A 23,285-nucleotide genomic window follows, 5' to 3' on the forward strand; every position below is an offset into this window, starting at 1 on the left:
ATTGAGCAGCTTACAAGCTGTCAACCAGTGCTACTTTCGCCACCCTCTGGTAGTGTCCGTTCAGGAGTCCATCTATGCCCGGTAACAGTCCTGCTGTTCCGTAGTGTGTGTGTGGACCCCAGGGCATGCCAGAATCCCCAGAAACGAACTTGCCGACAGGCTGGCCAAACAGGTGATGCAGAAACTGCTTCAGGAGATAGGCATCTCCGAAGCTGACCCGTGTTCTATCTTACACCGCAGGGTTTTTCGACTTTGGGAGATGGAATGGCATAACAGCACGCACAACAAACTGTTGTTAAGGAGACTGTGTATGTGTGGAAGTCTTCCATGCAGGCCTCTCGCAGGGAATCAGTTGTCCTCTGCCGGCTCTGCATTGGCCATACGTGGCTAACACATGGTTACCTACTCCATCACGAGGACCCATCTCAGTGTCGCTGTGGCTCCCAAATGACAGTCGTCCACCTCTTGCTCGACTGCCCACTTTTAGCCGCTGTGCGGCAGACTTTTAACTTCCCAGCACCCTGCCTTTGGTGGTGGGCGACAACGCCTCCACAGCACCTTTAGTTTTACGTTTTATCTGTGGGAGTGGGTTTTATACTTCTGTGTAGTTTTTAGTGCATGTCCTTTGTCTCTATGTCTTCTCCATCCTAGTGCTTTTAGGGTGGAGGTTTTAATGTGCTGCAGAGTGGCTGGCTTGCCCTTTTTATTCTCGTGGTTGGCCAACCATTGTAATCTGCTTTCGTGTTTTACTCTCTTCTGTTTCTAGCGTCTCTGTTGTTTTCTTGTTCTCTTTTGTTCCTTTTAGTGTTCGTTGCCTTCCCTTCTTTCTTATGGCTTTTCCTTTCTTTCCGTTTTGTGTTATATGTTTTGTCCATTTTATTCTCACGCTTGTGGCATTGTTTTATTAGGAACAAGGGACTGATGACCTCGTAGTTTGGTCCCTTGTCCTGCCTTTAAACCAACCAACTATGATTGCTAGTGGCTTGCCATTAGATGAAGAAAACGTGTGACTCTCACAAAATTGCCACAATCGCGATATTTGTAAACAGTTCTTGCTTTCATTTTACAACTTGTCCTTGTTGCTGATAATGCATTAAGCAGTCTGATAAAGTACAAGTGGCAGGTGGCATTGTGGCATGGTTATTTCTATGCAGGTCTTAAGAAACTTGAATCATATTTTTGTACTGCTAAATGTTGAAGACAAAGCTTTTTGGTGCCAAGAAATTATAAGCTCGCCATGTTTTTGGCAAGAAACAGAAGTTGCTAGAGATTTTGGATAAGTGGTATCATTGATCATCAAAGTAAAAATGGGATTGGAATTTTCAGTTTTCTGTGTCAGAATATCATCATCTACTTAGTGTGTGAAGAATGGACCACTGTAAACTTATTACCCATTGTTATTAATTGACTCTTGGAAAAGTGGTCAGTAGCATTTAAGTGTGCAGCTTTTCAATAGTTGGGGCAGCGTGGTACATTGGTACGGGGAGACAGGATGAGGGGGGAAATGTCAGACACTATACAATTAGTCAGTGTAAAGATGTTATAGTAGAGCATCAATTATGTGAATGTTGATTAGCTGAACTGTTATTTGCTCTATGATAATGATGGAAGCTGACGAAATGAATTAAAATTTGTGCTGTTGCTTGGGCTTGAAACTGAGTCTTCTTGCTTTCTAGGCAGGTATGTTAGTCGTGACACCACCACAGCTAACATAGCTGCATGGACTACCTTAGTCACAAAGTTATTAAAGTCTTCAGCTTACTTTCCCCTTCTTAGATTGTCACTAGTTTAATTAATTTCTTCAGTTTCCATCATTGTTGTAGATAAATATGACTCTGTTGTCTGGAACAAAATGTAATTATGTTGTTTGCCGATTCGTGCTGCCCTCCCTCTGCTACGTATTGCCGATGCCCCCATAAGCACAATTGACGAGCTGTGGACAATAGTAAACATTCACACTCTACTATGATCACTTGTGTCATCTTTGCTTTTAATGATACTTTTCTCTATAGTACTTTGATAAAGTAATAGGTGTTTTTTCTAATTGCAGAGCTATGCTTTTTGGTGGACTTCGAGAATCACAGCAATCAGAAATTGAGCTTAAGGGAACCTCATTAAGTGCTTTTAAGAGCCTCCTCAAGTACATCTACACTGGTCATATGTCCCTGGCAAACCAAAAGGTATGATAAAATTTTGTAGCATTTGTTTGTGCTTTGCTTTTTACCATGAAGTTTGTGAATCTTTCCTTCTAGTCTTTTCTCATTCCTTACCCTGCTCCTGGCATGTGCATACACACATGCCCCCCCCCCCCCCCCAAACCTCCCACTACCCACTCCCTAACCCTAGATATTTTCATAAAACTTTTTACTGTATGTTCTACTTAAATTACCCGTAGAGTACTCTGCAGAAAGTGGTACGCCTTTATCTTTTTCCTTAAGTTACAGACTGTCTTTGTAATTATGCATTTGATGAGCTATTAATTATAGAAAACTGTTAATTTAATAACTGCCCCCAACTCATGCATACAGTTGTATGCCATCACTGCTGAGTAATTTTGTTTGTGCGCTTGAAGGGAGCATACAACTTGATCTATAGGAGAACCTTGTTCAATCTCATAGAGGATTTTCAGGTCTCATGACAGAACTTAAAAGTGGAAGATGTGAATGGTGGAACTATGAGTGAGATGTGTGTGTGCATTTTGAATGGACTGCAGAGTATTTGCAAGGCGGTATGCGAAGGTCATTCCATAAATCGTGGCAACTATGGTATGTCGTGAATGTACGGTCTCACCATAATCGCAGTACTTTCGAAAGCACGCAGCCAACTTTACTGAAATCATCTGACAGATTGCAACCTTGTGTGAGTCTGGCTCGGTACCGGCACCTGAAACATTCAATAGGAGGTTGGTCGTGCTACAACATGTATCCTCTCTCACCCAGCCTACTCACCAGACCTCAGTCCATGAAAACTTCGACCTCATTCCACAACTGATGAAACCGTTGTGTGGGAGATGATTTGGAAACAGGTCAGATATCCTCACGGCATTTTGGCGACAGGTGGCACACACAGATGGCGATGCCAGTGGCATTCGGTGCCTTCCCCATTGTTTCCAACACTGTGTGTATGCTCTGGCACACTATTTGGAAGTGCAGTAGTTGATTTTGATTAATTTTTATTCATTTTGTACTTGTGCACAATAAATTTGCACAGAGTTCCAACTATTGTGCGGTGTGTGTTGGAGGGTACTTTGTGTACTGCTGTCAGTTCTCCATTTTCTGTTAGTCACAAATGGTTCATGGGAAGAAAGATCGCTGGTAAGCCTCTGTGGGGCCTTATCTCTCCCTATTTTATCTTCATGGTCTTTTCATGAGATATGCGTAGGAGGAAGCAATATGCTTGTTGACTCTTCTAGGAAAGTATGATCTCAGAACTTTCACTGTAAACCATACCTGTATGCAGAGTGCCTCTCTTGCAGCATCTACCACTCGCTTTTGTGGTTGTTAAATGAACCTGGAAAACTGGTACAGATTCCATACTGATGAGCATTATTCAAGTATTGGTCCCACAAAAGATTGTGAACTACTTCCTTTCTTGGCGGGCTGTATTTCCTGAGGATTTTTCCAGCGAATCTGTCTGGCATCTGCCTTTCCTGCGATTAGTTTTATCCGATCGTTCTACTTTACATTGCTCCGTATGCATACTCTTAGATGGATCGTAGAAGCAACTGCTTCCAATGATCATTCTGCAATTGTGTAATTGTACAATGGTTGGTCTCCGTCTGAGTATACACAATACATCACATTTGTTTGCGTTAAGTGTCAGTTGCCACTCCCTGCACAAACCACTGGTCGTCTACAGGTCTTTCTGCATTTTGCTACAATTTTCTAGCATTGCAACTTCTCTGTATATAAAAGCATCATCCACAGAAAGCTTCACAGGGATTCCAGTGTTGTCCACCATGTAATTTATATATATTGTGAAGAGTCATGGGCCTATACCACTCCTTTGTGATACGCCCGAAGTTAAGTTTATATCTGAAGACTTCTCTCCATCTTTGTGCTAGAAACTCTTCCATCAATCACATAGCTGGTCTGGTATTTCATACTCCAGTATTTTGTCCATTATGCGGCAGTGGAGAAGTCACCAGTGTAATCAGATATTTGAAAATCAGAGAGTCCTACAGATTCTTTTATATTTTTCACTTATGTCTTAAAGTGAACATTTTTTCATGTTTAAATGCACGGGTTGTGAAAACTGTTAATGTACACTCTTTGACATAAAACTTGACCGGCGGCCGGCCGCTTCAGAGGCTAAGTCCGCGCCGATCGCGACATGGGACAAAAAAACTGGCCAACTCGCTAATTCTCTAAGTCCGGTTATCTGCACAATCTGGCAACACTGTAGACTGCGGCACTTCCTGGAGGAAAACTTGTCCCATGATAGAAAAACTCTAGGCTGATTACGGCTGTGGTCTAGCGGTAGCGTGCGTTCTTTCTGTTTATAATGTCAGTGGATCGAGAGCAGCTGGCATAAAATATTTTTATAGCCTCTTCTGTCTGAATGCTGAAGACGTGAATGTAATGGTAGCGCAGATTCAATCTATTTCGCTTTGTGACACACCGATATCAAAATTTTATCCAGTAACGATTTTGCGGCAGATTTCCTGCAGACTGTCCTCCTCTGGACGCCGTATGCGGCAAAGCTCCGGGATCCATTTGCTGGCTACTGGCAGCGGCCGTGGCGACAGCAGCGGCGCTGCACTCCCCCGTTCTTTATCGAAAGCGCCTGCTACCGCTCATCGCTTTTGATGATTTTATTAAATGTTGCTCCACAGAAAATTTCTACAATTTCCATTCACGCTCAAAAGCAACGGAGACAGACGCCCTGATTAGTAGGCGGGTATTATATTACATTAACCGGCAAGAGCTGAGTATGGCCCGAAATTAATTTTGTAGACTGGGACGAAATTAAACCACCTCACTACATTCGATGAATTTATAAATGCTTCATACCTCGTTTCTTTTCCTTTCAAACTCAATTATTTGTGCAACTTTTGGTCAATGTTTGGATGTTTTCGTCAAGCCAGAGTGAGCGTCTGTGGTGTAAAGTGTATTACAGTTCTTGTTTCATTCCTTATGGTAAGTCTATGCGATAAACTGTGTGAATACCTTGCAATGCATGCTCTGTAGCAGTGCAGGAACACTGCACATTTGGAGTTCCATGTATGGGTTCATGAAGTATTTATTGTTGATCGGAAGTGATAGTTAAGGTCATCAGATTTAAACCAGAAAAATTTGTCGTTTTGAAGGTTTCAGAGAACGGAAAGGAATTGCTAACGCCGGTTTTAGAAAACGTCTACAGTTAAATGCTATTGCAAAAATTTAGAAGAAGGGAACTACATTAATGAACATGTGCACTTCATAAACAACCTTCTGACATGTTAGACCTATATGACGAACAAAGCTCAAATTTATGTAGTTGACAGTCGGTTTGAATCTTTTCAGGGTCTATTTTACAGTGAAGCACCTTGGAATTTGCAAAGCAGAAATCCATGATATTAACTTAATTTACTAAGTCGAAATCGGACGAAGATTGATGTTTAAAGGCATTCTTCAGATTTCGCATAAGAAATTTTTACTAGCAGTTTGCAACTCCATTAATTAAAATGGAAAATAAAAGGTTGTAGTCAGCGGCTTCTACCGTGATTCGAACTATGTCTTATAGTACAAGCACTGCAACGCACAAGGGAACCTCTGAGCTAACGACACACTGGCGGCCAGAAGCGGAATATAGTCACTGCGATGTTGCCTGAGCCTCAAAACGCAACATTAAACACACGAACAGAGGAGGTGGAGATTACTGTTTTAACGTCCCGTCGACAACGATGTCATAAGAGACGGAGCACAAGCTCGGATTAGGGAAGGATGGGGAAGGAAATCGGCCGTGCCCTTCCTAAGGAACTATCCCGACATTTGCCTGAAGCGATTTAGGGAAATCATTGAAAACCTAAATCAGGATGGCCGGGCGCGGGATTGCACCGTCGTCCTCCCGAATGCACACACAAACAGGTGTTACTTATGTGAAGAACGCCGTTCTTGGAGTCCAGAAATTAAATATACTTTCTAATTGTGTCATCTTGCAGTGGATTATATCGTACGAGTCTTCGATGTGGAAAACGAATGTCAAGTGAATTTAGCGAGGTAACGCCGACCTACACCCGGAAGTTTCTACATGTCGCCACTCCAGACTTTATTGTGATTCAACCTACCGTCTACTTGATAAAGAAGGAATATCATCTTTAATGTGAATTTTCAGACCACGCAGCCATTATATCTCCTTCACTTGGTGTAGCCAGGAGAGAATGGAATCTGTCTCTCCCTATCTAAAATCATTGACGTAAGTGGGAATCGAACCCAGACCATAGGTATAACAACCTACCATCCGTCCAACAGACCACGAAATCCTCTTCTCTGCGAGTCATTTTTCTATCGTAACGCAGTTGCGCCACACTGGATGAGAATTCTGACACACAGGCTCCCTGTAGTAATTTGCAGCATGTTCAGTAAATTCATTTACTTGGTTGACCGAATCACCATGAACTAGCTGCCTCGGCTACCCAGTGCATACATTCGACTATTTTGTAATCACAGAAATAAAATCACGTAACTGCCACCTACACACAACTGCCAACAGTGTAGGATGCAGAAGTTTAAATAGGAAGTGTTCCTTTCCACTTGAGCTATTCTATTGCGCTATCTGTTACTAGAAAACGTCGTTCAGTCCAAAAGAAAAGCTGTAACTGTTTGTCTCTCAGAAGTCAAGACCTGGTCATATGCATAATCTCACAGTGCTGTGGAATCCAAAAGTTCTGGAGGAATAGTTGCCGAGCTCTGGAGCTGCTGCAGCTACGTGTCAGCTTGTAGCATAGATAAGATGTCGCGAGTTCGAATACATTCAGTGCTGTATTTTTTAAAACGCAATTCTGCTCTCTGCTGAAGGTATCAATCTAATGGAACTTTGAATATAATTCCCTTCACTTCTCAACCCAAAGTAGTCGCATGTGGAAAAAGGGCTAACTACTGTGACATTTTGTTCTATTCAGGTTTAATAGACAGCAGACAGCAGATGCATCTCGAAGATGTGCAGGGAGAGCGCATCGTGCCATAATATGTCAGAAAAGTATTTTCTACATTAGCCGTCGTGTGGTAGTGATATTTTATTCTTCTTCAAACTTTGTTTGACAGCTTTAACTCAGAACAAGTTTTCTACATGCATGTAATCAATAAACTGCATGTGCATTGTCAGACTGTCATAGGTAACATCAGAGAATTCGCATATATCGTTGATGATTAATTTCTCTCTCATGTTTGCTATTGTTTTAACAACACTAAAGGAAACCTTACGAAAATTGTGCTCTGTATTATAAGAAATGATATAAAACTAACCATGATAACCTTACGACGAAAGTATCTGTACACAAGCATGCCTCTATCAACACGAATTAGTAAAATACTACTCACTTAGATTTTGATTGGGTCTGTGTTTAATTGGTATGCTGTGTCATACTCAAGAGGTATGCAAATGTGGCATTTCATAAATATAGTTACGTATTCCTAGAAACCCAAAATTCGCTTGTCAGCAGCGGAAAGAGGCCGTACCTGTTGTGCAGCATTGTAAGTTTTTCAACATTGCACTATGAGCTGAAAGCATTTTCTTGCGATTCCCTTATTGATGTTTGATCTGACTGCTTGTAGCTCTTTCACAGAAGGGATAAAAACGTTACAGTCAGTGAGACTGGAACTGCGAACCGTAACAGACGCTTTTTCACAGGTCAGCACGTTACCACAGAGCTGGCGAGGAGGTATGGGTCTTAGCTTCCTATTACGAGGGCAATAGTAACTAGAACTCGTAAACCGCTATTTGAAGGTCGAGATTAGTTGCGGTTTCCACCTGCAACGACTTTCCTGGGCTGAAAACCGTAAATTTTCAATCTTTTGTTACCCTTCAAGCGATAATAACTCAGATTATTCAATGGAAATGACAGGTAAAATCAAGTGAACTTTGAGGCTTAATTCCGTGCACACCAGGAAGTAACTCGTCGATCACAGAGTTGCCAAACATACGTTGCCTTGTTGCCAAATCTCAGTTACAGTACCAGCAGGAAGAAGACGAACCGATGTGATCCTACAGCGGTCTGGGAAGTGACCATAGCTGGTGTCTCCAAGTCACGGCTGCTACGGCCTGGAATACGTAATGCGTCTGATTCGCTTTCTGTAACTAGGTTTAGGGACTGGAGCGTAGTTACTAATAATACTCAGAACTGACTGCAAACTGAGCATCATAAATCAGTAACGCTCATTGTTGTTTTTATATTTCTTTCGTAAGTGTACTCAAAACTAAGAAAGTCATTCACAGGCGTTTTCGTGCCTCGCCGACAGTCGAGCACAACATACAAATAAAAATAAAAAAGAATGTGTGTGTGTGTGTGTGTGTGTGTGTGTGTGTGTGTATGTGTGTGTGTGTGTGTGTGTGAGAGAGAGAGAGAGAGAGAGAGAGAGAGAGAGAGATAAATAAAAAGCAATGAGAGAGAGTGTAAAAAATTGTTGTAAAGAAATTGAATCATGGTATTTAAAGAAATCTTTCATTAAAATGACACGTTCCACATCATTACGAAATGTCGTATTTATGATCTATGGAACAAGAGTTAATCTAATGTAATCTAATCTAATCTAATCACATCATATTGATGATTAGCCATGAAGAGTCATGAATTACCGAAATTTTGGCCAATACCAGTAACCAAATCTAAACTTGAAAATAAAAGACGACAATTTTTGTAATAAACCGTGACTCCTATCAAGACCCTTTCGTCCCTGTTATCTAACCACGAAAGATGTCTGATATACCTCCATTCTGAAGTAACAAAGTGTGCATACATTTAAAGATGAAGTGCATGATGTGAAGTTCTGTGACGGAGATACGAACCCAACACATAATCCGATTGTTAACTAAGAAAAATCAAATTTTACGTATCGGTTTTTCTTACGAGCCGCTAGGTGTCTGAATCTAAAATAAGGATACAAACTTTTGTGCCTAAGCGACAGTCGAACTGCACACCTACCGTGCATCCTATGACAGTCTGACAATGCACATGCAGTTTATTGATTACATGCATGTAGAAAACTTGTTCTGAGTTAAAGCTGTCAAACAAAGTTTGAAGAAGAATAAAATATCACTACCACACGACGGCTAATGTAGAAAATACTTTTCTGACATATTATGGCACGATGCGCTCTCCCTGCACATCTTCGAGATGCATCTGCTGTCTGCTGTCTATTAAATCTGAATAGAACAAAATGTCACAGTAGTTAGCCCTTTTTCCACATGCGACTACTTTGGGTTGAGAAGTGAAGGGAATTATATTCAAAGTTCCATTAGATTGATACCTTCAGCAGAGAGCAGAATTGCGTTTTAAAAAATATAGCACTGAATGTATTCGAACTCGCGACATCTTATCTATGCTACAAGCTGACACGTAGCTACAGCAGCTCCAGAGCTCGGCAACTATTCCTCCAGAACTTTTGGATTCCACAGCACTGTGAGATTATGCATATGGCCAGGTCTTGACTTCTGAGAGACAAACAGTTACAGCTTTTCTTTTGGACTGAACGACGTTTTCTAGTAACAGATAGCGCAATAGAATAGCTCAAGTGGAAAGGAACACTTCCTATTTAAACTTCTGCATCCTACACTGTTGGCAGTTGTGTGTAGGTGGCAGTTACGTGATTTTATTTCTGTGATTACAAAATAGTCGAATGTATGCACTGGGTAGCCGAGGCAGCTAGTTCATGGTGATTCGGTCAACCAAGTAAATGAATTTACTGAACATGCTGCAAATTACTACAGGGAGCCTGTGTGTCAGAATTCTCATCCAGTGTGGCGCAACTGCGTTACGATAGAAAAATGACTCGCAGAGAAGAGGATTTCGTGGTCTGTTGGACGGATGGTAGGTTGTTATACCTATGGTCTGGGTTCGATTCCCACTTACGTCAATGATTTTAGATAGGGAGAGACAGATTCCATTCTCTCCTGGCTACACCAAGTGAAGGAGATATAATGGCTGCGTGATCTGAAAATTCACATTAAAGATGATATTCCTTCTTTACCAAGTAGACGGTAGGTTGAACCACAATAAAGTCTGGAGTAGCGACATGTAGAAACTCTATCACCAGTAACCTTTCTTATACTAGTTATTTATTTCAAGTGACGACACAAACGCTATGTATGGTCACAGGACACTTATTCCATCTTTTATTTGAGCTTCTGTATGTCGATAAAATTGGTTCTAAACTGGGAATGCAACTCAGACCGCCCTTAACGCGGAATTTGATCCCTTCGTGGCAATACAGCTCGGCTACAATTTGTTGTTTGTTCAAAACTGCAGATTCCTCAACACCTTCACATATTACGCGTGAATGGGATCGAATCCTGGCCCGGCACTAAAGATTTAATTATGTATTATCAAGCTCTATCATGAGAACACCTATCTGCTGGTGGATAATAATTTTGATTTTTAATGTATTTTCATTCGTTGTCAACACTAACGATATCTGACGTTTTTAACTCCCAGTGAGACACAGAACTATTTGCGAGATGACTGTAAGTTCAAGATGCTATTCTGAGCAGCTGGTGGAGAAAAATTCGGTAGCTGACGTCTCTTTGTGTGTAGTCAACAACGATATGTGTGGGGCTCTATTCCCAGTGAGGGCTGAACTCTTCGTCATATTATTTCAGTTCGTCGTGTCATTTAATGTTCATACATATTCTCAACTAGCTGCTCGTGAATAACTTTAATTTTTAATGTCATTTTGTGTTACATAGTTCAAATAGTTCAAATGGTTCTGAGCACTATGGGACTTAACTTCTAAGGTCATCAGTCCCCTAGAACTTAGAACTACTTAAACCTAACTAACCTAAGGACATCACTCACATCCATGCCCGAGGCAGGATTCGAACCTGCGACCGTAGCGGTCACGCGGTTCCAGACTGAAGCGCCTAGAACCGCACGGCCACACCGGCCGGCCCCCACCATCTGGTATCAATGCATTACCCTATCATCCATTATATATAATCATTTTCATAGTACACTTGATATTATAGATGACTAGGACACAAGACAGGACATAGATAATGTCCGTTTGACGTCAACAGTGTGTAACATTCTACTTTTTTTGAATAGGACAATGTTCCTCTCCAATAATTTTTAGATTAGTTACAATAAGCTTACGCTGCAAGAGAATTCGCTTGTATTTTTCAATATGTGGTCTGTTGTCGGTTTGAAGGCCTTCCATAACATCGGCAACGTAGTGCAACTCCACCGAGGGCTGTCTGGAGTAGGGTGGAGATAGCAATGTGAAAGTTGCGAGCTGTCGAAGACGATCTTCATATTCCTAATGCGATTAGGACATCGTATACTCTTGACGACGTTTCAGAATTCATTTTGAGTAATCCTGCTAAATTCCCAAAATATTGTCTTTTTATATTGATGAGTAATATGGATAGTCGTCACGTTCATGTGCCGTCTACAACGCAAATTTAATGTTACTATCCTAGGAACTAACCTGCAATACGTTTTGTATTTCATAATCGGAACTATCTGCATTAACCGTCATCAGAGCAATGTCAGGGAACAGAATGCAGCAGTGCCTTGCTACCTACTTGAGGACCTGCTTGAGTCGTGTTCTAAGGAAAGGGTAGTTGCTGGTTCACATTATATTACACTAGCGAGAAGTACCGACTTTTCCTTTTCTCTGCAAACATCCAGAACTAAATTCAGTAACTAAATGCTAAGAATATATTTGCATTGTGCCAACTCAAAGATCAATAGATATGGATATAGATATAGATACAGATTTTTATATTTAAAGCCATTCTCGTTCTGCGTTGGAATAAACATCATTCATTATTTGCTTGTTCTTGTTACGATTGTTATTGTCATTCTCTCACTCGCAAGAGTTTTCGCATTCCTATTTGGTATCGATGCACATGAAGAGTGGCTATGAAAGAAGGGAATACTGAATGTTACGTCATGCAGAATACACTCATTTACTTCGGCTCCTCGTGATCTACGCTGATACATAAAGTTGACACTCGCAAGAGTTTTCGCATTCCTATTTGGTATCGATGCACATGAAGAGTGGCTATGAAAGAAGGGAATACTGAATGTTACGTCATGCAGAATACACTCATTTACTTCGGCTCCTCGTGATCTACGCTACAGGAGAAGTGAGATACATAAAGTTGACACTCGCAAGAGTTTTCGCATTCCTATTTGGTATCGATGCACATGAAGAGTGGCTATGAAAGAAGGGAATACTGAATGTTACGTCATGCAGAATACACTCATTTACTTCGGCTCCTCGTGATCTACGCTGCAGGAGAAGTGAGATACATAAAGTTGACAGTGTGAGGACAGACCTGGTAGCACAACTGTGCAACTACACAGTGTCACCAGATAAAATGGTGCTGCGGAATCGACAGTGTAGTACGGACTTTGCCACAGTAGCAGACAGCTGGTAATTTAGGACCATGACCGTGGATTACACTTTGGTCAGTGCTGGTTAGAGTGCTGCAACTGTAAATGGAAGGCTTTGTTTGATAGTCTTATGCTGATGCTGTCTGAATAAATTATGCCATTGGATACAAAGCGGTTTAGTTTTGAGACCTAACCCACGAGGGGGGAAGGCACAGTGGTCTGCTTCAGAAATTCCAAGCAATAAAACACAAAAAACAACCCAGGAAGGGAGACATGCATTTGGAATCTGTTCATCGTTACGGGGTCAAACAAGAGGGTAACATTACTGAAACAATGATCGGGCTACTTAGTATATAATAGAGCATACAGATTTCAAGGAGGAAACGTATGAAGACGCAGACTTCCTCGTTATCAATATGTGCGGCATATCTTTCGTGTTAACGAAAGTAAATTCCCACTTTACCTCTTCTTACGTGTCAAATGAAATGAATGCCATGAGGAATAGAATATTTGTTGACTGCGTCTCTTCCTGCTTCCATCCTTACCAACATATTTCTTCATTCTCGTGGTAATCATGACATTCTATGTGTATGCTGCAAAAGATTGCAAGTGGACAAATTCGACATCGAGGTGCTAAGCGTTATATTCAATTCGAATAAACTTCCGGTGTATTTTTACTTCGTTTGTATTTTTAGATGATTATGAACGTTACGGAAAATTATCTCACATGCTTTATGTTGAATGAGAAACATTGAATGATCCGCTTTGCTTTCCCTACGTTGAAATGATATAATGTCGGCGTCAACAGCCTTCTTCCACGCCGGAAGCTGAAACTTGTATCATTTTGGATTAATGATAATTGAATGTCTCATATGTATACATAGCCCACAAGGCGACGTCAGAAACCATCAGGGGAGAACGCCGCATAAAAACCAAACGTGCGCGCACGTCTCCACTCTGAAGAACGGTATCGGAGAATCACGGCAAGCATTTCGCTGAAGAGCTGCCTCGTCAGAGAGCCTAGAAATGGCAGCGTCGTAGCAAGTATTTGTCAACACTCTGATAGTGCATTCACTTCCGGGTGTAGGTCGGCGTTACCTCGCTAAATTCACTTGACATTCGTTTTCCACATCGAAGACTCGTGCGATATAATCCACTGCAAGATGACACAATTAGAAAGTATATTTAATTTCTGGACTCCAAGAACGGCGTTCTTCACATAAGTAACACCTGTTTGTGTGTGCATTCGGGAGGACGACGGTGCAATCCCGCGCCCGGCCATCCTGATTTAGGTTTTCAATGATTTCCCTAAATCGCTTCAGGCAAATGCCGGGATGGTTCCTTAGGAAGGGCACGGCCGATTTCCTTCCCCATCCTTCCCTAATCCGAGCTTGTGCTCCGTCTCTAATGACATCGTTGTCGACGGGACGTTAAAACAGTAATCTCCACCTCCTCTGTTCGTGTGTTTAAGGTTGCGTTTTGAGGCTCAGGCAACATCGTAGTGACTATATTCCGCCTCTGGCCGCCAGTGTGTCGTTAGCTCAGAGGTTCCCTTGTGCGTTGCAGTGCTTGTACTATAAGACATAGTTCGAATCACGGTAGAAGCCGCTGACTACAACCTTTTACTGTCCATTTTAATTAATGGAGTTGCAAACTGCTAGTAAAAATTTCTTATGCGAAATCTGAAGAATGCCTTTAAACATCAATCTTCGTCCGATTTCGACTTAGTAAATTAAGTTAATATCATGGATTTCTGCTTTGCAAATTCCAAGGTGCTTCACTGTAAAATAGACCCTGAAAAGATTCAAACCGACTGTCAACTACATAAATTTGAGCTTTGTTCGTCATATAGGTCTAACATGTCAGAAGGTTGTTTATGAAGTGCACATGTTCATTAATGTAGTTCCCTTCTTCTAAATTTTTGCAATAGCATTTAACTGTAGACGTTTTCTAAAACCGGCGTTAGCAATTCCTTTCCGTTCTCTGAAACCTTCAAAACGACAAATTTTTCTGGTTTAAATCTGATGACCTTAACTATCACTTCCGATCAACAATAAATACTTCATGAACCCATACATGGAACTCCAAATGTGCAGTGTTCCTGCACTGCTACAGAGCATGCATTGCAAGGTATTCACACAGTTTATCGCATAGACTTACCATAAGGAATGAAACAAGAACTGTAATACACTTTACACCACAGACGCTCACTCTGGCTTGACGAAAACATCCAAACATTGACCAAAAGTTGCACAAATAATTGAGTTTGAAAGGAAAAGAAACGAGGTATGAAGCATTTATAAATTCATCGAATGTAGTGAGGTGGTTTAATTTCGTCCCAGTCTACAAAATTAATTTCGGGCCATACTCAGCTCTTGCCGATTAATGTAATATAATACCCGCCTACTAATCAGGGCGTCTGTCTCCGTTGCTTTTGAGCGTGAATGGAAATTGTAGAAATTTTCTGTGGAGCAACATTTAATAAAATCATCAAAAGCGATGAGTGGTAGCAGGCGCTTTCGATAAAGAACGGGGGAGTGCAGCGCCGCTGCTGTCGCCACGGCCGCTGCCAGTAGCCAGCAAATGGATCCCGGAGCTTTGCCGCATACGGCGTCCAGAGGAGGACAGTCTGCAGGAAATCTGCCGCAAAATCGTTACTGGATAAAATTTTGATATCGGTGTGTCACAAAGCGAAATAGATTGAATCTGCGCTACCATTACATTCACGTCTTCAGCATTCAGACAGAAGAGGCTATAAAAATATTTCATGCCAGCTGCTCTCGATCCACTGACATTATGAACAGAAACAACGCACGCTACCGCTAGACCACAGCCGTAATCAGCCTAGAGTTTCTCTATCATGGGACAAGTTTTCCTCCAGGAAGTGCCGCAGTCTACAGTGTTGCCAGATTGTGCAGATAACCGGACTTAGAGAATTAGCGAGTTGGCCAGTTTTTTTGTCCCATGTCGCGATCGGCGCGGACTTAGCCTCTGAAGCGGCCGGCCGCCGGTCAAGTTTTATGTCAAAGAGTGTACACGTAAGAAATAAAAAGAAACTTGCAACTAACACACTGTATCGTGCAAATGCCATTAGTCAGTGAGGAAATGGTTAGGAATTGAAACTAGCAACACATTTGGTGGCATCTGATTTTATCTTTAATGGATAAGAGGTTATGGTTATAAAAATCAGTGTTTTTTACACTGTAAATAAGTGATTGAGACAATAGTTTAACATTGGTTTTGTGAAAGCCTTATTTAATGTAATCACAAAGTTCTTACTAAGTGATGACACTTGTTACCATATTCTGGTGCACTCCAGCAAGATATTTACATACTTTGCATGCCTTTACTGTGGTGGATAGAATTTACAGCATTACTGGCAAGCATCAAGGACTCATCAAAGTACAATATAGACACACAGAAACAGGGATTTGAGCATGAAGTCTCAACCATTCTGTAGATTCTCTTTTATTATAAGCACAAGAATAAGAAAATTGTGTGGTGATCAGAACGACTCCTCCAGGCTCATCTTACTGAGCCTAATGGAAGTTCAGAAGAGATGTATTTGGTAGAAGCAACACCTCTAAACTTCAGCTGTAGCACTGTAACTAGCATTTCTTGGCTCATCCTTAAGGCACCTAAGATAGTGTCCAATCACTTGTGGATGGCACAGGAATTGAATTTGGGGGAGCAAAGCAAAAGTAGAAATGTTGAAGTTGGTTTCCAGATGTTGCTTTACTTCGCAAGATACATCTGTAGTGCCTTAGGTTACTTTTTGGACCACTGCATAGATGAGTGATACAGGTTACCAGTGGCATTGTGAAAAAGTTAAAATTTTTTTAAAATAATCAATACTCTACGACCGAGTAGAATCCCTCTCAGATGCTATACAGAATTTGCAGCTGAGTAAGCTGCTGTTTTAATCATTATATTTACAAGGGTGGTGATAAATTTCCATCAGAGAGAACAACGGTTTTGTTGTGCCGTCATGATTGGTAAGCTTGTTTATTCCAAGGATCACATAAAGTATTTCACTATGTGGAGTGTACAGTTTATTGTTGACAGCTGTCTGAATTGGTTAGTGCCAACTGCAGCTCAAAATGGGGAAACAGTTTGCTGCAGTTATTAAACATTTTCATCTTAAGGGTTGGACTGCCACACAGATGGAAAGAGAATTGGATGAAATTCACGTGGACTTTGCACCATCATTGAAGACCATTTACTTTTGGAGTAATGAATTTAAATGTGATCAGACAAGCACGATCTGGCTGTCCGATTGAAAGTCACCACGAGGTCGTGGAAAAAATGTTGTGGTAATGTAAGACCACCGAATTATTGAGATAGCTGAGATCAATTGATCGATTGCATAATATCCTATGCAGAGAATTGGCTGTGAAGAAGCTGTGTGTACGAGGCGGTTGCTGTAATCGTTCACAGTAGACAAAAAGCACAAATGTCACATTTAATTACAAATGCCTGGCGATGTTTAACTGCAATCCGCAAGACTTTTTTACCGATTTGTGACTCTTGATGAAACCTGGATCCATCATTAAATGCCAGTCAAAACAATAGAGGAAGTCTGATGAAAGTGCACTGAAGACAGCAAGAACTGTTTTGTCAGCTGATAAGGTGATGGCCACTGCTTTTTGGGATCCCCAAGGAATAATTCTCATAGACTACTTGGAAAAAGGGCAGAAATATAAGTTGACCCTATTACATTTCTTTGTTGGATTGTTTGATACTTGGGTTGACTGAAAAAAAGATCAAGGTTGGCACGCAAAAAAGTTCTTTCACCAGGATAATGCACCATCCCACACATCAGTGATAACAGTGGGGAAAGTACGTCAATTTGGCTTTGAATTGGTTCCTCGTCCACCCTATTGACTAGACATAGCCGCAAGTGACGTCTTCCTGAAACTGTTGTTTGCTGGGAAGAAAGTTTCGTCAAATGATGAAGTGGCAGTAAGTTAACAAGTATTTTGCTGGGTTTGACAGAACCTATTTTTCTGATGGGGTGAAATAGTTGGAAAATCCCTGGACCAAGTGTATATCCCTAAAGAAGACTGTGGAGAAGTAAGGTGAGTTGTTTACAAAACAAACATTTTTTCTTGCTTTTTTAACCAGACTTATCAAACAAGCCTCATAGTAGATAGATCCCTTAATATAACTGTGCTCAGAGTTTGGGAAATGCTCGGGTCTCTCCGGTCTACTAGAAGAGCGGCAGAAGTGGTCACAAAACTGCTGTCCAATCTTATCAGTGTCCACCTGTTGTAGGGTCCTAGACTATATTCTATGTTCAAACGTATTGAGCTATTCACAATAGACTGACCTGCTCCAAGCCAACCAGCACGGATTCTGAAAATGTCAACCGTGTGGAACTCGACTTGGACTTTTCTCACATACGTTCCTGAAAGCCATGGAGTCAGGCAATCAGATGAATGCAGTATTTCTTGACCACGTTGTTTTTTAACAAAAGTATGCTTATATGGAGTATCAAATAAAATTTATGATGTTGTGGAGGATTTCCTGGTAGGCAGCATGCAGCATGTTATCTTGGGTGTAGAGACAGCAACATAAGCAGAAGTAACTTCAGGCATTCCTCAATAAAGTGTGTTGGGACACTTGCAGGTCGTGTTGTGTATTAATGACATGACAGTAAATAGTAATAGTAGTCTCACAGTTTTTGCATGTAGTATTATTATATATAATGAAGTATTGACAGAAGAAAGTTGCAGAAATATTCAGGTGGATCTTGATTAGATTTAAAAGTGGTGCAATGATTCACAACTTGCTTTAAATACACTCCTGGAAATTGAATTAAGAACACCGTGAATTCATTGTCCCAGGAAGGGGAAACTTTATTGACACATTCCTGGGGTCAGATACATCACATGATCACACTGACAGAACCACAGGCACATAGACACAGGCAACAGAGCATGCACAATGTCGGCACTAGTACAGTGTATATCCACCTTTCGCAGCAATGCAGGCTGCTATTCTCCCATGGAGACGATCGTAGAGATGCTGGATGTAGTCCTGTGGAACGGCTTGCCATGCCATTTCCACCTGGCGCCTCAGTTGGACCAGCGTTCGTGCTGGACGTGCAGACCGCGTGAGACGACGCTTCATCCAGTCCCAAACATGCTCAATGGGGGACAGATCCGGAGATCTTGCTGGCCAGGGTAGTTGACTTACACCTTCTAGAGCACGCTGGGTGGCACGGGATACATGCGGACGTGCATTGTCCTGTTGGAACAGCAAGTTCCCTTGCTGGTCTAGGAATGGTAGAACGATGGGTCCGATGACGGTTTGGATGTACCGTGCACTATTCAGTGTCCCCTCGACGATCACCAGTGGTGTACGGCCAGTGTAGGAGATCGCTCCCCACACCATGATGCCGGGTGTTGGCCCTGTGTGCCTCGGTCGTATGCAGTGCTGATTGTGGCGCTCACCTGCACGGCGCCAAACACGCATACGACCATCATTGGCACCAAGGCAGAAGCGACTCTCATCGCTGAAGACGACACGTCTCCATTTGTCCCTCCATTCACGCCTGTCGCGACACCACTGGAGGCGGGCTGCACGATGTTGGGGCGTGAGCGGAAGACGGCCTAACGGTGTGCGGGACCGTAGCCCAGCTTCATGGAGACGGTTGCGAATGGTCCTCGCCGATACCCCAGGAGCAACAGTGTCCCTAATTTGCTGGGAAGTGGCGGTGCGGTCCCCTACGGCACTGCGTAGGATCCTACGGTCTTGGCGTGCATCCGTGCGTCGCTGCGGTCCGGTCCCAGGTCGACGGGCACGTGCACCTTCCGCCGACCACTGGCGACAACATCGATGTACTGTGGACACCTCACGCCCCACGTGTTGAGCAATTCGGCGGTACGTCCACCCGGCTTCCCGCATGCCCACTATACGCCCTCGCTCAAAGTCCGTCAACTGCACATACGGTTCACGTCCACGCTGTCGCGGCGTGCTACCAGTGTTGAAGACTGCGATGGAGCTCCGTATGCCACGGCAAACTGGCTGACACTGACGGCGGCGGTGCACAAATGCTGCGCAGCTAGCGCCATTCGACGGCCAACACCGCGGTTCCTGGTGTGTCCGCTGTGCCGTGCGTGTGATCATTGCTTGTACAGCCCTTTCGCAGTGTCCGGAGCAAGTATGGTGGGTCTGACACACCGGTGTCAATGTGTTCTGTTTTCCATTTCCAGGAGTGTATGTAGAAATGTGAAATTATGCACTTCACAAGAAGAAATTGTTTTCTGTGACTACAATATTCACTACTGGAATCAATCAACTAGTAGAAATAATGGGTGTAACTACTTGCAGGGATATAAAATGCAATGGTACATAGGCTGTCAAAGATTCATTGGTGGAGAACTGGAGAAATGCAATCATCCTGTAGAGGACATGGCTCATAAATAACTTGTGCATCCGAATTTACAATATTGCTCAAGTGTTTGGGACCCATACCAAGTATGACTAAGGGATATTGAACATATGCATAGTAGGGCAACTTTGCAGTGTTGCTTATGAAACAGGAAGGCGTGTTAGAGTAGCTGACATTATTTCATGTACAATAGCTTCTTACTGACCATCGCTCATTCCAACAAAACTACTGATACTTGAAGGCAATTGTGGATAACAGCTAGTTTCTTTTTATACTTATGATACGGGAAGCTCAAAACACAGTTTCAGTTGCCCAAAGCAGTTTGACACAACCCAAAAAATTACCAAGAAAATTGAATCTGATTTCTGGCCATCTTTGTCTTGCTAAAACCAGAAAGATTTTTTTCAAGGCCACACGGCTCTGTGGTAGAATGCTTGCTGCCGTGTAGGCTATCCAGGTTTGATTTCCGGCCGATGATGTTCCACAAAACAGTAGTTTTTATTAATGAGAAACACCGTATAGTAAATGACATTACATGCAGACATATAAAGACATCTTTTAAAGCTCAAAATAATTAGTTATAAAATTTTGAAGAGCACCAATAATAAAATCCTGAGTATACTCTTGCACTGGACTTAGACTAAAATCCAAAAACCCAGTCATTTTTTAGTTTTGGTGGAGCCACGAAGTTTAACTACGTATTTTACAACAGTTTTCTGTGAACATAAATCTCGGAGTAGCTGGGCGGAGCACAGTGGGTGCATTCATGTCCTACTACTGTTGAGCACTTTTCAGTCAGCTGATGAACTGTTATCACTTCGTCTCTAAGGAAGTAACATCACATTCTTCTTCACTTTCTGAGCCACTGAATTCAGTGTGAAACTCAGAGGATTACAGCCATCGTTTTCTTTGAAAGCGTTGCCAAGCAACAATAGAGTGAGTCTGAAAGTTTCTGTTTTGTTGTTGACTATCCAAAGCTGCACACAGTAAAGGCAATATCTAGTGCCAACTACCTCAACAGCCAGGCTACATATGTGGCACTGGTTGCTCTTTAGTGGACAGACACTTTACTATTGGCATGAAATTGATGTAAGTGCGGTTTTGTTTTTTTTGAAGGTCTGTTCCTAGGTTGCCCGAGTATACTTGGGATTTTAAGTTTCTGTCAAATATTAAAAGTGACTTAACTTCGGGTTTTATGTTGAAGGGTTAAACAAAGTTGCATGTTTTACGAACATTTTCATAAAGTGTAAAATGCGTAGAGATGAGAAAGAAAAAGAAAGAAAGAAAAGAATTGGTAGCTCTCAGGGTAAGGAATATATGTTTATAGTCTCGTTTCTGTCCTTACTTTTTTCTGTTCCTGTTGAATACCTTTCACTGTGTTCTTCAGTCCAGAGACTGGTTTGATGCAGCTTTCCATGCTACATGATCCTGCACAAGTTTCTTCGTCTCCAAGTACCTACTGCAACCTACATCCTTCTGAATCTGCTTAGTGTATTCATCTCTTGGCCTCCCTCTACGTTTTTTACCCTCCACGCTGCCCTCCAGTACTAAATTGGTGATACCTCGATGCCTCAGAACATGTGCTACCAACCTATCCTGTCTTCTAGTCAAGTTATGCCACAAATTCCTTTTCTCCCCAATTCTATTCAGTACCTACTTATCTAAACTTCAGCATTCTTCTGTAGCACAGCATTTTGAAAGCTTTTATTCTCTTCTTGTCTAAACTAGTTATCGTCCATGTTTCTCTTCCATACATGGCTACACTCTATACGAATACTTTCAGAAAATACTTCCTGACACTTAAATCTATACTTGTTGTTAACAAATTTCTTGTCTTCAGACACGCTTTCCTTGCCATTGCCAGTCTACATTTTATATCTTCTCTACATTGACCATCATCAGTTATTTTGCCCCCCAAATAGCAAAACTCATCTACTATTTTCAGTGTCTCATTTCCTAATCTAATTCTTCGAGCATCACCTGATATAATTCGACTACATTCCATTATCCTCATTTCGCTTTTGTTGATGTTCATCTTATATCCTTTCAAGATACTGTCCATTCTGTTAAACTGCTCTTCCAGGTCCATTGCTGTCTCTCGCAGAATTAAAATACAGGCAACATCAAAGTTTTTATTTCTTCTCGTATTTCTTCTCTTCTTTTAATTCCTACTCCAAATTTTTCTTTTGTTTCCTTTACTCCTTGCTCAGTATACAGATTGAATGACAGCGGGGACTTATGACCTCAGCAGTTGAGTCCCATAGTACTCAGAGCCATTTGAACCTTTTAAATGACAGCGATGATAGGCTACAACCCTGTCTCACTCCCTTCCCAACCGTTGCTTCCCGAATGCCCCTCAACTCTTAGAACTGCCATCTGGTTTCTGTACAAATTGTAAATATTCTTTCGCTCCCTGCATTTGACCTGCCACCTTCAGAATTTGAAAGAGAATATTCCAGTCAACATTCTCAGAAGCCTTGTCGAAGTCTACAAACGCTAGAAACGTACATTTGTCTTTCTTTAAGGGGAGTACGTACGTCCTATACCTACAGTGTTAAATTTGCAATATTGATGATCCATTATCTCAGAACTTTTGAGAGATAGAGATCTGAAATTTTAGGAAGTATAGTTTCACTCCTTTTCTGATTACTGAACCGGGATCAGAATATGCAGACAAATAAACAGTTATGATTTTTCAAAAATTGTGTTCAATTTTTTAAAAAAGTCCACTGTTCCTTCTCTAAGTAAAAACCATTACAAGGAGAGATGTTTTGGTGGTTCAGCAGGTGCAGTATATTAAGAGGTAACATAGTGTAAAATAAGACATATGTATCTGTAATAGTTCCTGTGATAATGGGTCAAATATTTTAAAAAATGTCATTTCTGGGAAATCAAGTTTAAACATTCCGTTTGATATTAACTCACATATGGAGTAATGCCAGCTCCTAGGCCCATAATCAGCATTATCTGGATCGTGCACCCTGCAAATCTAGAAGCTTCCTTCTTCTCCTGCCTCTTGCTTCTTAGTCATTTCCTCTACTGCATGCTGTGCTTTCACGATCCTGAGTCGATCCATTTTTTGGTATGCGGGTCCAAATGACATTATTGAAAGACTCATTCGGGTTTTCTGTTCGACCACGGAGACATTTGGAAAGATCAGGATGAGCTAACGTTCTATATATTGGCTTAATTACCTCTATCATTGCAGATTGAAAACGTGTTCCCATTTGTATTTGAACGTGGCCCACACATTCAATCTTCAAAATATCTTTTTCGCTGTAAGGTTGGTTTACCATGACTGATTTTAAGGCCTTTGAATCACAATCCCCCTGGTACTTAGTATAGCACACACCT

At 41.7% G+C, this 23,285-nt stretch overlaps 1 protein-coding gene across 1 annotated transcript in view; it reads left to right on the top strand.

Moving 5' to 3' along the window:
• LOC126210086 (BTB/POZ domain-containing protein 9) overlaps nt 1-23,285 on the top strand; it is a 148,485-nt gene that overhangs the window by 55,025 nt on the left and 70,175 nt on the right. Inside the window, exon 3 of the mRNA XM_049939212.1 lies at nt 2,051-2,180. Within this exon, the coding sequence (XP_049795169.1) occupies nt 2,051-2,180 (130 nt within the window). The remainder of the gene's footprint in view (nt 1-2,050; nt 2,181-23,285) is intronic.

The sequence above is a fragment of the Schistocerca nitens genome, chromosome 10 (assembly GCF_023898315.1).
Source record: "Schistocerca nitens isolate TAMUIC-IGC-003100 chromosome 10, iqSchNite1.1, whole genome shotgun sequence".
NCBI lineage: Eukaryota > Metazoa > Arthropoda > Insecta > Orthoptera > Acrididae > Schistocerca > Schistocerca nitens.